At 41.1% G+C, this 15,070-nt stretch overlaps 1 protein-coding gene across 2 annotated transcripts in view; it reads right to left on the reverse strand.

The window, feature by feature from the left end:
• The window catches only part of DCLK1 (doublecortin like kinase 1), a 357,223-nt gene that overhangs the window by 59,647 nt on the left and 282,506 nt on the right, over positions 1-15,070 (reverse strand). For both annotated transcript variants that reach the window (XM_024230846.3, XM_009248563.4), the window contains 2 exons: positions 8,313-8,397; positions 5,242-5,350 (listed from right to left, as the gene is read on the reverse strand). In XM_024230846.3, the coding sequence (XP_024086614.2) occupies positions 5,242-5,350; positions 8,313-8,397 (194 nt within the window). The remainder of the gene's footprint in view (positions 1-5,241; positions 5,351-8,312; positions 8,398-15,070) is intronic.

A 15,070-nucleotide genomic window follows, 5' to 3' on the forward strand; every position in this document is an offset into this window, starting at 1 on the left:
TGGACAGGACCGTGCTGGTCAGAAGAGAAAGTGGTTTCTTAGCTTGGTGATTTGCCCATGTTTGCCATTTGATGCTCTTTTCTCTTGAAGGAGTAATTTTAAAGCACTCAATCCTCAGGGCTGGTGTAGAGCACAGGAGGGCTGAACTCCCTTTACAGCCAGCCAGACAAGAAGCAGGATCCCCAGTGAGCCAGAGGGTGTGTTGGCTCCCAGCAGGCCAAGGAAGTAGGTTCTGTCCTGAGCCTACAGCTGAAGGGAAGAGGGCAGCAAACCTAGGGCTTACTAGGAACGAAGACCTTGTGGATTTCCACTATAGAACCTTTCGTAATAGGATTAAACCTTCCATTACATCTACTCATATTTCATAGCGGACAATGAGCGCCACAGAGGACCACCAAATTAATGTTGCACCTTTTCTTTTTTGATTCCCTGAGGGCCGAACTATAAAGCCACATAATAAAATCCATAATAAAAGCCACATAATAAAAATTAATTCCTAGAATCACAGGTTTATAGGAAAGTAGCTAGTCCAGAAAGTGTGCCTGAAAACAGGTGTTAGGACTAAATGTGTGTCATAAGAATAAGAATATAAGTGTCTGCTTTAAGTGAAAACACTTGGCAAGAAATCGAATCTTATATAACGAATTCGCCTTCCTACATACCTTGAACTCTGAGGACTGCTGTGCCTGTGTAATTATTCAGCAGTGGGACGCAGGGCTCTTTGGCGGATTTAGAGGGGAACGAGACCTGATCCTTGTCTTCAAGGTGTCTACGTTTGAGTGTACTGAGAAGAATACTAGATGACCTGACTGATTACTGGTGAGGTGAATACAGGCCATTTGCTTGCTTGTTTTTGAAATTGTGTTCTTGACCTTTTACAGAACCCTCTTTGCAACAACAAAAACAGCAGCAACAGAAAACTTTGTCTTCCTCCTTGACTGAGGGAAATCAATTTGTAAGGTTGCCTTCTTATTAAGTGTGACCCAAGGTTAGAACCCAAACTACTAGAGGGAAATTTTCAAATTTTACAAACTTGAATTAAATCCAACTTTTGGTGTTTGTGCTAAAAATGGTTTGGAGAGAGCTGTCTTGTTTAACTGAGTGATTCCCAACTCAGGCCAGTCTTCTGCCCTCTACACCCCTCACCCAGGGAGTGTAGCAGAATGCTTGTCAAAAAAAGAAATGGGCCAGGCATGGTGGTTCACACCTGTCATCCCAGCACTTTGAGAGGCCGAGGCAGGAGGATCACTTGAGATCAAGAGTTTGAGACCAGCCTGGGCCACATAGTGAGACCCATCTACAAAAAATAAAAACCAAAAAATTAGCAAGGCATGGTGGTGTGCACCTATACTCCTAGCTATTCAGGAGGCCAAGGCAGGAGAAGGGATCACTTGAGCCCGGAACTTTGAGACTGCAATGAGCTATGATCTTGCCACTGCACTCCAGCCTGGGTGACACAGCAAGACCCTGTCTCAAAAAAAGGTAGTGGCGTGGAAATGGCTAGCAAAGATTGGGATGCTCTAAGCTAACATGGTTTCTCTTGTTGCTGTTGTTTGCTATGTTTTGAAGGATTTAGAAAAAGAGTAAATGGAGAAGGAAAAGCAGCTCCCAAGCATTCCTCTCCCATAGCATTCGTTGAATTTCATGGCAATCCTTGTTTGTGGGTAAAGTTCTCTATATGGGACTGTGTCTTGTCTCTCTCTGTAACCCCAGAAGTGCCCAGCATAAGCCTGAACTAGGAGGTGCTCTGCATATATTGTGGAAACTCCAGAGGATGGTGGCAGTTAGCACAATGACAGGAATACCACCCTCAACACTAGCAAAAAGGAGTTAGTAACACGCCGTTTGTTTACCAAGTAATCCTAACAAAGCCCAATCTCAGTCTCCTCCATAAAGAGATAACTGCCAAGAGCAGAGAGCAGAGAACTGAGGCATTCCAGAGTGTCTTGTCAGACAGCTCCCAAGTGGAATTTGATTTTGAATTTGACAAGGGCCCTATGGCTCTCAGGAGCCAGGGGCGCCTCAGGAAGGAAAGAAGGAAGAACAGTAATCCACTAGCCAAGAGCAGTGATCTAAGCTTCAGCACAAGGCATCCTCCAAATTCCAGTTCTGATGGAAATACTTTCAAACTATAGACACATAGTCGCTTTGTTGAGGTTATTGAGAATTTCGAAGATTTTCTAGGTGGAAGCAATGCATTTTGGTGACCCTAAGGTCTCTGCTTGTTCTGCTGGGTTTGAGCCTGCTTATGTTCATTGCTAGAGCCAGCAGCTTGGCTGCACACATCCTCAGGCTTATAGGTGCCGGTGGGAGAGACAGAAGCATCCGCAGCAAGGATTTTAATTCAGCTCTGGTGCCTATATCACTAAGCAATGCCAGCAGTGCAGGTGGGGAAGACGACCAAGAGCCACCAGGGGCACCAACCCTACTCATGACTATATCACCCCTACCCTTGGCTCGTGTAGTTATTAGTCCACACGGAGCCAGGAAAGTTAGGGATGAAGGGGATCTCACATCACGCCCTCTACTTATGCTCTGACTGCTCATTAGTGCTTTCCTGCTCTTTGAGTTTGCTATGGGGCCTCAAAATGCTCCACAAAACAGCTTCAAAGTAGAGCATGTCTCTTCCAGCTGGAGTCACAGTCCACTAACTTCCTTTAGCATGTCCCAGGTACCCCAGAGGCCACTCAAGAAGTTACTCCTGGAGCATGGGCAGAAATCTAAATGGACCTAGCTGCCAAAGACTATGCCGGAACAGGACCACAGAAAGACATCGTTATTGTGTCCATTGTTGTAGACAAATCTTGCCTGTGACAGGATATGATTAGCAGAGGAGAGGCATATTCACCCTTGGTAATACATATTCATCCTTCCAAACACAGCAGAACGTACCCGCAAGCAATGTGTGCTATTCACAACATTCTTCGCTGGCTTTTTATTTTCTTGGACCTCTGGAAAATATTAGAAGAATGTTTTGTGATACCTCTGGGTAGAGAGGGCACATGCCATATGTCCTCGTTCAGCAGGAGCTGAATACTAACTTCATGGAGCAATCTGGTGTTTAGGTTCTGAAGTTTCATACAGTGAGACCCAAGATGTGAACTCATGCAAAACAAACACAATCCAAGTTAGAAAGAAACAAATTGATTCTGGATGGAGAAATGGGAAATTTCTATTGTGAGAAGGCCAGTCCTGTTGGACTAAGACATCAGCCCGATCCAAGAACTAGCTAGGAGAAACAGCACATGCCACCATGTCAGACTTAACAGATGATGGATGCTGGCAAATCACCAGACACCCTACAGCTCAGGGGCATGGCAATCTGCTAGAAATGGGGTTTTCTGCTACAGTGGAAATAAAGCCAAAAAAAGCCAGATTTACCATCAGTGGAAGCATCAATGAAATATAAAATTATATAAGCACACATGCATTTGCATGCACGCTTCTATCCATTACCATAGGAATGGCTTTCCCAAATTAGTTAGTCTTATTTGTACAGGGCCAAAGGGAACGTGTGTGATTTTGGCTCAGCTAAGGCAGAGTCTTATGGGAGACTCCTTGTTAGTGGAGTAGAGTGGTTAAAAGTGTGGTTTTTGGAGCTGGGCTCAGACCTATGTCTTGCTAAGTACTTCTTAGCCGACTGGCCTTGGGCACTTAACGTGTCCATGCTTTCTATCTATATGTGGAGACAACAATACCGATATTATGAAAGTATTGTGTTAATTAAATGAAATGTCATAAATTAAGGACTTTGTAGATAGTTTATGCTCAGCAAAGTGAGGTTGCTCCTGCTTTGGGAGGTGTGAGGCCCAGGAATGCAATGGACATTTTGCATGTTTGGCACAAATGTGCCAAATGGCCAAGCTTCGTGGAGAGGTGGGGGAATGAGAGGGAGAGAGGAGAACGGTGGCCTGGCAGCATCAACTCACGGATTTTTCAAGCTCCCTATGACTCGTGCCCCTCCTGGATGCACAGTGGCTGCTCAGCTGGGTCTCTGTCCCTGTTGGGAATATCCTAGCCTTGCTGACATGTTGGAGTAGAACAAGGTTTGAGATCCACTGCACGAAGGTCGATAAGGAGGGCTCTGCTACCTGAGCTGGTAGCATCTTTGGAAGCATCTTTGGAAGATGCTTCCAAAGAGCAGCAAGGGGTGCCGGGAGCACATAAGTGACTATTGGCCAAATGAAGAACCCTCATGAGACGTGGGGCCCTGTAGAGACCCTGTAGAGACTGCCAGCTCTGATATGGCAGGAACCTATGCTTCTAAATCAAAGCCCGTAGAGGAGGCAAGGTCTAGATCTTCCAGGCCAAAGCCTTCTCATCTGTCTTCTCTCCTCAGTCGTCCTCTCTGAGTGGAGCTTAGGAGCGTGATTCTCGGAGGATTAAGAATGGGCAGGGTGTCCAGCCCCACTGCGGGCAAAGAAAGGTGACAGGGAAGTGTGTACACCCCAGGCCAGCCCCCAGAAAGCCAGAGGACACAGTCCCTCAAGGAATGAGGCAAGTTCCCCCAACTTTTCAGTATTCTGCCCGCCAGCCCTGAGGAGAAGCTGCTGGCTGACCAGCTTCCCTAAAGCAAGCAGCTGCTCAGGAAAAGAAACCCAAATCTGATACCGAGTGGAGGGCTTGAGGCCCCCATAGCTGGGTTGTAACTTTATCAGTTGTCACTTTTCCATCTAGTAGCCACCAGCTAACATCCTCGATTAGGTATCTAGAACCTCAGGATAGACCCTTCCCTTTGGCCTGCAGAGTACCGGGTTCATTCATTTTAATACGTCTTAATGTATTAAATACCACTTCTGTTGGGGTCAATACACATGCGTTTTAAAGCTTTTCAAGATGATCGTGTATGTATTTCATCTTATGCCAGTATGCATTACAGACATAAACTCTCACAAGAACTTTCTGACCTCTACAAAATATGTCATAAAAAGTGTGTGAGAAAAACTATTCAATATGGTTTTTAACAACAATAAAAAGGCTTACCTGAAAGAGCTGGCAACGTCTCTCTGAGTACATTTAAAAAAATCAAAGACTTTAATTTATAGATTGTCCCCAGGTATCACTACATTTTTCAAATCTGTTGTTAGATGGGTCTTTCTTTTGCAAAAAATTCTTTTGCATTTGGGATTGAGACATTAACTTATTCCATATGTGCCACAGACTGGAAATAGAGACACAATCTTGGAAAACATAACGCCAAATGTAACCTTTAAGGTTTGATGCAAATGATATCCTTCTTACCTTTCTACACATTCCTTGACAACAGCAAAATTTCCATCTCCTATTGTTCTTCCGACTTTATATCGTTCTGTTATTGTAGCTGGAATCTGGAAGCCTTCCTCCGACACTTCTGAAAGAATCATTAATACTTTTTTATTGGTTGAAAGGGAACACAGATGTTGCACAAGGAAACATTTAAAAGTATCATCTAATTGACTGGAATGGATTCAGAATCAATATGTCATTCTCTGTACAGTGAGGCAACTGCCTCCCCACCCTTGCTGACATTGTATATACTCAACAGTTTTTACTAAGACAAATGATAAAATAAAAAGAAAGGTAAAGGGTCCACTCCCACCTATATAAGAGAAACTTGAGTTTTCTGATGCCGTGGGGATTCTCAGGAGGAAGCATTGCTCCTTTTACTTCATGCCAATTTGATCAATAGTGTTTACTGAATACCCACTGTGTACAGAAAAATAGCATTCCCATGTATGGCGCAGGAGGCAACTGCAGTTCGCAAGGGACTCTGGGCTGCTTGACACTGTACAAGCATGAAAATTGCCTGCTGTTTGGATACTTAGTTTTACTACATCCTGAAATGGAAATCTCCGTAAAATTCCTTATGAACTAAGCACTGATGGCCACCCGTCCTCGGTATCAACGATCAGACTTTAGACAAATGTTCTCACCAGCAACCTGCATAGCAGATGTTGAGTTAAAATTACAATATCTATTATGTCTGTGAGTGGAACAGTTTTGTAGTTTCAATTATGTTAGTGCCACTAACACAACACATTTTCCCCCTGAAAATGCATTTTGAAATATTTTACAAATGCCTAATAATGCTTTAAATATCTAAGGCCATAAAACTAAATAAGCCACAGTTAGGTCACGTAAATATACTGAATAACCTTTAACATCTTAAGGGTGTAAAAAGTCTTTTATAGCTGGGCTCTAAAATGTACATGCTTTAAAGTGATAAATCCCAGCTCTCCCTTAGGCAATCTGAATGCAAAATGTGATGGAACCCTGGTGTGTTTTCTAAATGTACTCCTCTTCCGACCTTTCGTCATAAACTGAGACTAAACATCTCTCCTCAAAATAAAACTTTAGGGGGTGAATGGGCTTTCTTAGTAGTTTTTGTATTCACGCTTGCTCTGTATTGTTGGAGACTCATAATCAAATGGAGACTCATAATCATCAGATATCTGCATGAGGGCCTTTCTTCTTGATTTATGATGATGCTCAGTTGGCATCAATCTGAATTCTAGAGTGGATGAAATTTCTGGAAAGTGTTGAACAAATGTAGGACATTTGCTGCTGCTATTTTTGTCCTTGGCATTGGTACAGCCTCTTCACCCCTTTATAGGTGACATTTCCCTCTTACCCTGCTAGAAGCCATCTAGGTGGTCTCTAGAATAAAGTGAGGGCTGCAGCCAATCCCCCTAATCCCATCTCACCCCTCTAAAGAAGCCACAATTTTGCCTCTGTGTGAAGGACTCAGCCAGGCGAGTTTTGTCTACTGCAAAGCACCCAAATTTACAAAACAGCTCCCAGATGACACAATCTTAAGGCTCTTTACTATGTGGCTAAGAAAGGAACCCTCCTTGGCTTTTGGGTACAAGTGTGACCCTCCAGGTGGGAAATGGAAGAAGGTACTTCCATCCTGCCTTCTGGTGGGAGCATTCACTGAGACACCCATTCAAAGCACATGGCTTGGGATTTTTTTTCCTTGACTATTCATAAAAGGTACCTTTTCTCACTTTTGGTTAAGAAGGCTCAGCCAGGCTGGATGTGGTGGCTCATGCCTGTAATCCTAGCACTTTGGGAGGCCGAGGCAGGTGGATCACTTGAGACCAGGAGTTTGAAATCAGCCTGCCCAAGATGGAAAAATCCCATTTCTACTAAAAATACAAAAATTAGCTGGGCATGGTGGCAGATGCCTGTAATCCCAACTACTCAGGAGGCTGAGGCAGGAGAATTGCTTGAACCTGGGAGGTAGAAGTTGCAGTGAGCTGAGACAGTGTCATTGCACTCTAGCCTGAGAGACAGAGCGAGACTCCATCTCAAAAAAAAAAGACAAGAAAAAAAAAAAAGGCTTAGCCAAAGGCTTAAATCAAGAACCATTTCATTTCATTCAAAGAATACAAAACACTTTGGAACAAAAGAGACTTCTAGGTGGCTGAATTTCATATTTCTGGAAATACAAAAAATTATGATGTTGCATTGTAGTCAGAAAATAATTATACTGTAAATCACATATTTCACTTAATATAATAAAAGCACTTCCCAAAGGGTACTTTTTTTTGGAAAAAAAATTAAATCATATCATTTAAAACAAATAAGAGAAGCGGATTCCTTGACAGTGGCTTGATGGTATCACTTTTATCTTTTCCAAATACTTCCCCACAGTTGATTTGAACCTGGTAACAGCCTTCAGGAAGGAAATAGGTGTGATTCACAATCTCCACTTCATAGGAGAGGAAGTAAGATGCAGAGAGTTGAAAATGCTTGTCCAAAACAATCCAGTGAGTTAGTGAAAAAGTCATTTCTGGAATCCTGATCATTTGACCACATCACAGAGACATTCTGCAGTGAATTAGCTCAAGGATATTTTTGCAATTTCCACCAATTCTTTTTGTAAAACCATTATTTCATGTATTGAGTTCACTTAATTGAGAGTACATCTGTGAGACTATAACAGTCAAAAGAATAAATTGTCTTTAAATTTGGCCTTTGTTCACTTAAAGTAACACTAAAAGGGAACAGAGTTTGGGAAAACAAAAGCAGCCACGATCCCAGCGATCCCCTCTTATTTCCAAAGCAGGCAATAGCTGGCCTTCTTAGGATACACATGCCCTCAGTGGATGGGAAATGTCTCTGAAATGGGCCAACTTCCCCTTCCCATTCTCACAGAGCAGATACCAGTCCTTGGTGGGCACCATATTCAACCCTATCCCCTTGTGATTGACCCTCAGGAGCTGCTCAGCCTTGTCCATGTCATTCCGCTTGAGAAGCTACAGTTTCTTGGAGTAAATTTAGCCAACCCATCCTCTGCCTCCTCAGATACCAAGTCCCAAGCTCATCACCTTCTCCAGGGCCATCGTTCTCATCCATCGAGCTGCAGACTTTGGTGGACGCAAGTGACGTAGAGGAGCCGCCATGCTGAGAGCTCTGTAGGGGAACAGAAACCAGTAATTCAAAAACTGGGTCAGAATGCCTGAGTTTCCAGGGACCATGCCCAGCCCAGAATCTCAGGAGAAAACTTTGCCCATGCTAGGGAGGATTTGATCTTAACACTTGGAAAAAGACGTCTTCAGCTTATTCAACTGGGGCCACATCTCCCTCTCTCCCTATTAACCAAGAATAGACTATGATAAGAGGATCAAGCTGGTTATTGTGAACTTGAATGTTCCATGACTTCTTATTCCTTTTGCTCAAAATCAGGGTCCTTTAGCTCGCTGTTTGGGTTTGCAGAGTTCAGGCATCTCACCTCACTCTTCCACAGTCTATCGGCAAATGGCCCTCAAATGTGGCACCATTCTGATCCCATCCACTATTTTTTCTATTTTTCTGACAGAAAACATTTCTCTTCAGTTTGTTTTTATAAAATGTCCTAAAAAAAATTAAATGCTACACCTTACCACAACTTTAGGGGAAAGGTTAAAGAGTGGGGTTGTCATTTCCATTCTGAGATCAAAACATAAGCACTGAGTAGGTTATTGGTTTGTTAAACGTTACATAATGAGTCTGAAGTAAAGACAACAATAAAAGCCTAAGCCTTGTAGCTTTGTTTGATTTTGACCCAAGATCCATGAAAGCAAACAGGTTAACAACTGTATGAGAGACCTCAGAGGACAAAACAGTACCAAATATTTAATATTATGATTGGCTATGGGGCAGTACTTTAACAATGAATGTTTCCATCTCTGCATCTATTTCCTGAGAAAACAATTTGCACATTTCAATGCTATTTCTAAATAGTGAACACAGCTTGTCCTAAAAGATCTTCCTTCTGTTTCCCTGGGTTTATCCACTTGGTTGGCCTGATGGGAGCAGGAGGCGGTGAGGGGGCGGGCGGCATTGGCTCATGGTGCTGGCTGTCTGTGGAGCAGAGAGAAGGGAAAGAGCATCTGTAGTTGAATTAATAATGAAGAGGTGGCGAGAAGCAAAGCTGACCTATTTTTCCTCTGCTTACCTGTTTCCCTTCAACCTCCTCCCCAACCCATTCAGCCTTAAAGTATGTACAAAGTAGGAGGAAAGAGGTTTGACGTAATTTCATTATGGTCTACAGTATCCTGCATAGGAGATTCAAAGATTTTAGTTTTCATTAAAAAGATTAATAGAGTTGGGAAAATGCTGCCTAAGTCACTGCAGAGCCATCTAAGTCAAACATCACCGAACGTTTTCCTGGATGTGACTAAGATGAGCACGTCCCATTGGTCAAGCTCATCAAAGCTCACAGTTGACACCATTGGGATGAAAGTTAAAGTAATAGCAATAGTACATCTGCTTTTCTACAGAACAGGCTAAAAGTTGAGAGATGACCCTTGTATACCCCTGAATACTACACAGTTTGTATAATGTGCCCATTATTTTCCAATATTATAAAAATCCCCCCTCAGTAAGCCTGGTGACTTGAACTGTTTTTCTATCTTTTGTAACCAGCAGCACACATTTGTCATATGTCAGGCTACAAAAACGGATTGAGATAGTCACCTTGACACAGAGTTTTTCTCAGTGTGACACTATGTACCCATAACCCACTCTGTGGAAGGGACTATAAATGTAGGAGCTTCTAAGCCACCCTCTGCTGACTTTTATGGATGGACGTCTTTTTGTGAAAACCTTGTATTTATAAGGTTTTCTCATACTCATATTGCAGTATGAGAATGACACAAGGCAGATTCATTATGTCAATAACCGAAGAAAATAAACAACCACATTTGAGGGGAAGGTGTATGTTTTCCAGAACAGTGAGATCCTTCATCCTCTGGGTCATTGTTTTTGCTGCAGACATAATGGTGTTCCAAACAGAAAAGCACTAAGTAAATGTCTACAATGTAGACCTTCTCTTCTGGGCTTTCTGGACCTTGAATTTCTTCCAGCAGCAGCACAAATGGTATTTCATAATGGAGACACATGGTGTGGTTTAGGCTGGCAGGTGCTGCCTTGTCACGTGGTGTTTTAAATTTAGAATACAAAGACACATTCTTTCACCAAATTAATAGACCAGTAGCATGTTTCCTAGCAAAGATGTTCACAATTTAGACACTCAGTCCCAAAAGCTTGTTCTTTTAGTAAGAACATCAGGTATTCGATACAGAGCTCTGACCCATAGTACGTGAAAACATCTTTTAAACTGTAACATTCTATAAACTTGTGGGCTATTATTCACTCTACCACCTTATCAACTAATGAATTGGATTTCACAGTGCCACCAAATGGCTGATCCCTGAATGCTTGTCACAATGCCAGCTGGGTTTTCTCTGCTTTTTGAACAAAAATCTCTCAAGGATTTTAGGCTCTGGTAGAAAAAAAAAAAAGGAAAAAAAAGTAGGGTTAACACAAGTTTGCTTATGTTTATAATTGCTTATTTTCAATGTTACAACTGTGTTTTTGTGTTTCTGAAAATGTATCCCAAGTCATTTCAAATTTTCTCCTGCTTGAGAGTAACAGATGATGGGCAGTTAAGAGAAAAATGTACTTACAGACATACAGAGTTCTCTGAAAATGGAAAGCTTTCATTTTATTTATTATGCTCAAAGAGAGTAAAATAAATGTATTAAACTTCTAATAGTGTTATCTCTTTTTTCCCAAAGAAGTAAGATAGTTAATACTAAATACTTTTCCAAGATGGTGACCATTCACTGATTCAAAGAGTTCGGGGGACTGGGATGGACCTTAAATATTACCTATTCTGCCCCACTTCCATTCAGAGACCAAATGCCCCCTACAGAAATCCCAGTGGGTGGTCAGATGGCCTCTGTCCAAATACTTCTAGTACTGAACATACTACTTCCTGAGGCAGCCCTTCATCATTAATAGGAGGCAAAATAAAGGAAGTTCTTCTGCTAAAAATACAAAAAAAAAATTAGCCAGGCGTGGTGGCGGGTGCCTGTAGTCCCAGCTACTCAGGAGGCTGAGGCAGGAGAATGTCGTGAACCCAGGAGGCGGAGCTTGCAGTGAGCCGAGATCACGCCACTGCACTCCAGCCTGGGCAACTGAGTGAGACTCCATCTCAAAAAAAAAAAAAAAAAAAAAAAAAAAAGGAAGTTCTTCTGTAAGTTATGTTGAAATTATGTCCCTCTATATTTTCCATTTATTGGTCCTATCTCTGATTTCTAGAGTTGCCCAGTACAGGTCTAATCCACTTTTCACATGACAGTGCTTTCAGGTGTTTGAAAATAGCTACTGGTCTCCGTCTGTGTCTTCCCAGCACTTTGGGAGGCTGAGGCAGGAGGCTTGCTCGAGCCCACAAATTCAAGACCACCCTGGGCAACATAGTGAAACTCTGTCTTTACAAAAAAAAAAAAAAAACCTGGTGCTTGAAAGTGAATGCAATATTCTGGGTGTGCTCTGACTAACACAAAGCAGAGAAGGATAGGGTTTTCTTTCTCATGAATAGAATATTAATTCACTTCAAGATCTTATTGGCTTATGTGGATGAGGCCATAGCATTTCACCTTTACAGTGAGCCCACAGCTATGTCATGTCTCCCTGGTGTGTGTTTGAAAGGTTGTCGTGGGCAAAGTCCAGGACTTCACATTTCCTCACGTTAAATGTCATCTTTATTACATTAATATCCTTCCAGTCTGTTATCTTTTAGATTCTGATCTGGTCTCCTAATGTTTTTGCTCTGTCTGCCAGTTGAAGCCATTTCAGTAATCAGGATGGCTCTTTGGGTAATCCACCAATTCTTCACTAAACCACCTGAATAGACTAACTTAGACCCTGCTGGAACATTTCTATTATTATCCATAAGTCCAACGAAAGGATTTCGAACATAGTAAAGGCAAAATGTGTAAGTGCTTGCTCTTTAGAATTAACTTAATGAGATTAACCAGCCTTTGTTTACAACCAACGGATGCTGAAAAGCCCACCTATATTTTTTCATTGCTTGTAAATGAAATCAATTTACCTTTTTGGTTTTTCTGAGCAGATAAACCATTTTATAGTCCACATGCCAACAAGATTTTATGTTTGCTTCAATTCGCTAATTCCAAGGCATCTGGGTGTACAGTACAAAACATACAGTTATTTTAGAATTTAGGGCAATTAGCTGCTCTGAGAGATGTTGTGACATTTGAAATGTCATCACCCCCAAGCAGATTTAATGGGAACCATTTGGGCAGGTTGCTGGCACCTGGATGCTTTTATGGCACACCTTCATAAAAGCACTGCCCTAAGTAAGAACACACCGTAAGTGTAGCTATTGAGCTTGGGATCATGTAACAGATGGAGAACATATCACATATCACACTTTTTGAAGTAAGTGAGAAAGCTGACATAGCAACCCTAACCACATTTTATCAAGATGTATCTGATGACTGTGTAGTGGAAAAGAGTTCACTTTAAATGGTGTGAGTTACTCTTGCCATTTGCATTAATGTTGTCACTCAGCTGGGGTCCACGCTGCATAAAGATTTTGAAAATATTCAATTGAGAGAATTGATCTAATCAAGGTAGAAAAATCTCACCACACAACTTTAGCTTTGGCTGGATAATTGCACCATTTCCACTTCACATTTTATCTTGGCATACAATTATTACCTTACTGAGTTGATATTGATTTGAAAAATGGTTAAAAAATAATTTAGAAATCAAGTTATCACTGTCATATGATTTCTGAATCAATCTTATAAAGGAAACACAAGCCATACATTTTTAACAAACTCAAACAGTTGTCTTGGTGATCTTGACTTTAGATCCACAGAAGCTCTAAAGATAATCTCTAACAAAATTAAATAATAATCTTGGTGTAGAGAGCTTGAAACCCACAGAATTCTATATAATACAGAAAAGCCATACATTTATTTATTTCCCAACTGGGTACAGAACAATAAGTTGAAGGCATCACTCTGCAATTACTAATAAGGCTCCACTATTTGAAACAAGGCACAAAGGAACTGCTTTTTCCAAATTCCTTTGTCTGCAATCTTCACAGTAGTACGTTCAGCCTAAATAAAGTTTATGGCACAGATAAGCATGAGCATAAGTAAGAATGAATACTGAAAAATGTAAAATGTTATCATAAAGATTTGGATAATTTTTTCAAAAGACTAGAAAACTGTTACTCATGAAGTTGGTTTACTGAAAGGAGGAGAAAACGCGAATGACAACAATGGTGTTACGGCTATGTTAGTGAAACCACGAGAGCCAAGATTTCAAAGACAAATGCACTTAGCTACAACTAGATCTGTACCATTTGTTGTATTGGGTAGTTTTTCTGGCCTCAATTGTCCAATCACTATACTCATGTAAGCCAAGATCTATAAATTGATAATCTGAACCATTTGTCCCAAGGAGACTTGTGTCATTGGGTAGTCACATGCCTCCTCTCATGAGTTACACCCTTCATGAAATCATAGTTTGGAAGCAGCCCAGGAAGTCATCGACTGTATTTCCTCTGGATAGAATAACTCCCTCCATGATTTACTCCTCAAATGGGATTCCCAACCTATAATGAAGGGAGCTCACTACTCTTCTAGGCACCTGCTACATTTCATGTTAAACTCTGGTTATATTAAGAAACTGTAACTACAATTTGAAATTTTTATAAATTTGGAAACATTCCTTCCAGTGATTATTGCTATGGACATGGATTATATTTTGCTGTGATCATTGCTGTGGACATTTATCATGGAAATAATAAAGAGAACCAGTTAAAGTTAATGTAATTCGAAGATTAAAGTAAAACTAGTAAAAATGTTAGATTTAAAACCAGAATTTGGAACTTAAATTGTAATTGCAATATAAAATATTTTTTCATCTGGGTGCGGTGGCTCACACCTGTGATCCCAGCACTTTGGGAGGCTGAGGTGGGTGGATCACTTGAGGTCAGGAGTTCGAGAACAGCCTGGCCAACATGGCGAAACCCTGTCTCTACTAAAAATACAAAAATTAGCCACATGAGGTGGTACACACCTGTAATTCTAGCTACTCAGGAGGCTGAGGCACAAGAACCACTTGAACCCAGAAGGCGGAGGTTGCAGTGAGCCAAGATCGCACCACTGCACTCCAGCCTGGGCAACAGAGCAAGACTCTGTCTCAAAAAAATATGTATATATTTTTTCTAGCTCAGTCAGCAGAATTTCCTATCCTCTTTAACATCCTTTTCTATCCTTTTGGAAATGAAATATATTATGATTTTTGTTCTGAATTAGAGTCAAGTATTTTATTATCATTATTTTAATTAACTTTACTTTTAAAACTATATATTTATCCAGTGATTTTAAAAGAAATAGCTTGTATAAATACACACACAGACATGCTCACATACACATGCACATTTTTTCCCCTGCAAATTAGATTACCCTGGGAAAAATGCCTTCAAGCCTAGGACACCGTTAGTGGTTTTAAAACTGCATGTTAATTTCCTCTCTTCAATGAGTTATCAATATGTCTGACAAATTCCTCCTTTAAGGCGACCCTGAAAGGAAGGTAGAGTCCTGATTTTAATGCAACTACCTGAAACAGAATTCTTCATCAAATAATCTTATTTTGTTATTACTGTCAGCATTTTATACTTTAGACGTTATGTGGTACCATTCTGCAGTCTTTCAAATATCACTCGTTGATGCTAATTACAACAGAAGAATGCCATACACTTGATTGTGAAGGTCAC

Source organism: Pongo abelii, chromosome 14, assembly GCF_028885655.2.
Source record: "Pongo abelii isolate AG06213 chromosome 14, NHGRI_mPonAbe1-v2.0_pri, whole genome shotgun sequence".
Taxonomy (NCBI): domain Eukaryota; kingdom Metazoa; phylum Chordata; class Mammalia; order Primates; family Hominidae; genus Pongo; species Pongo abelii.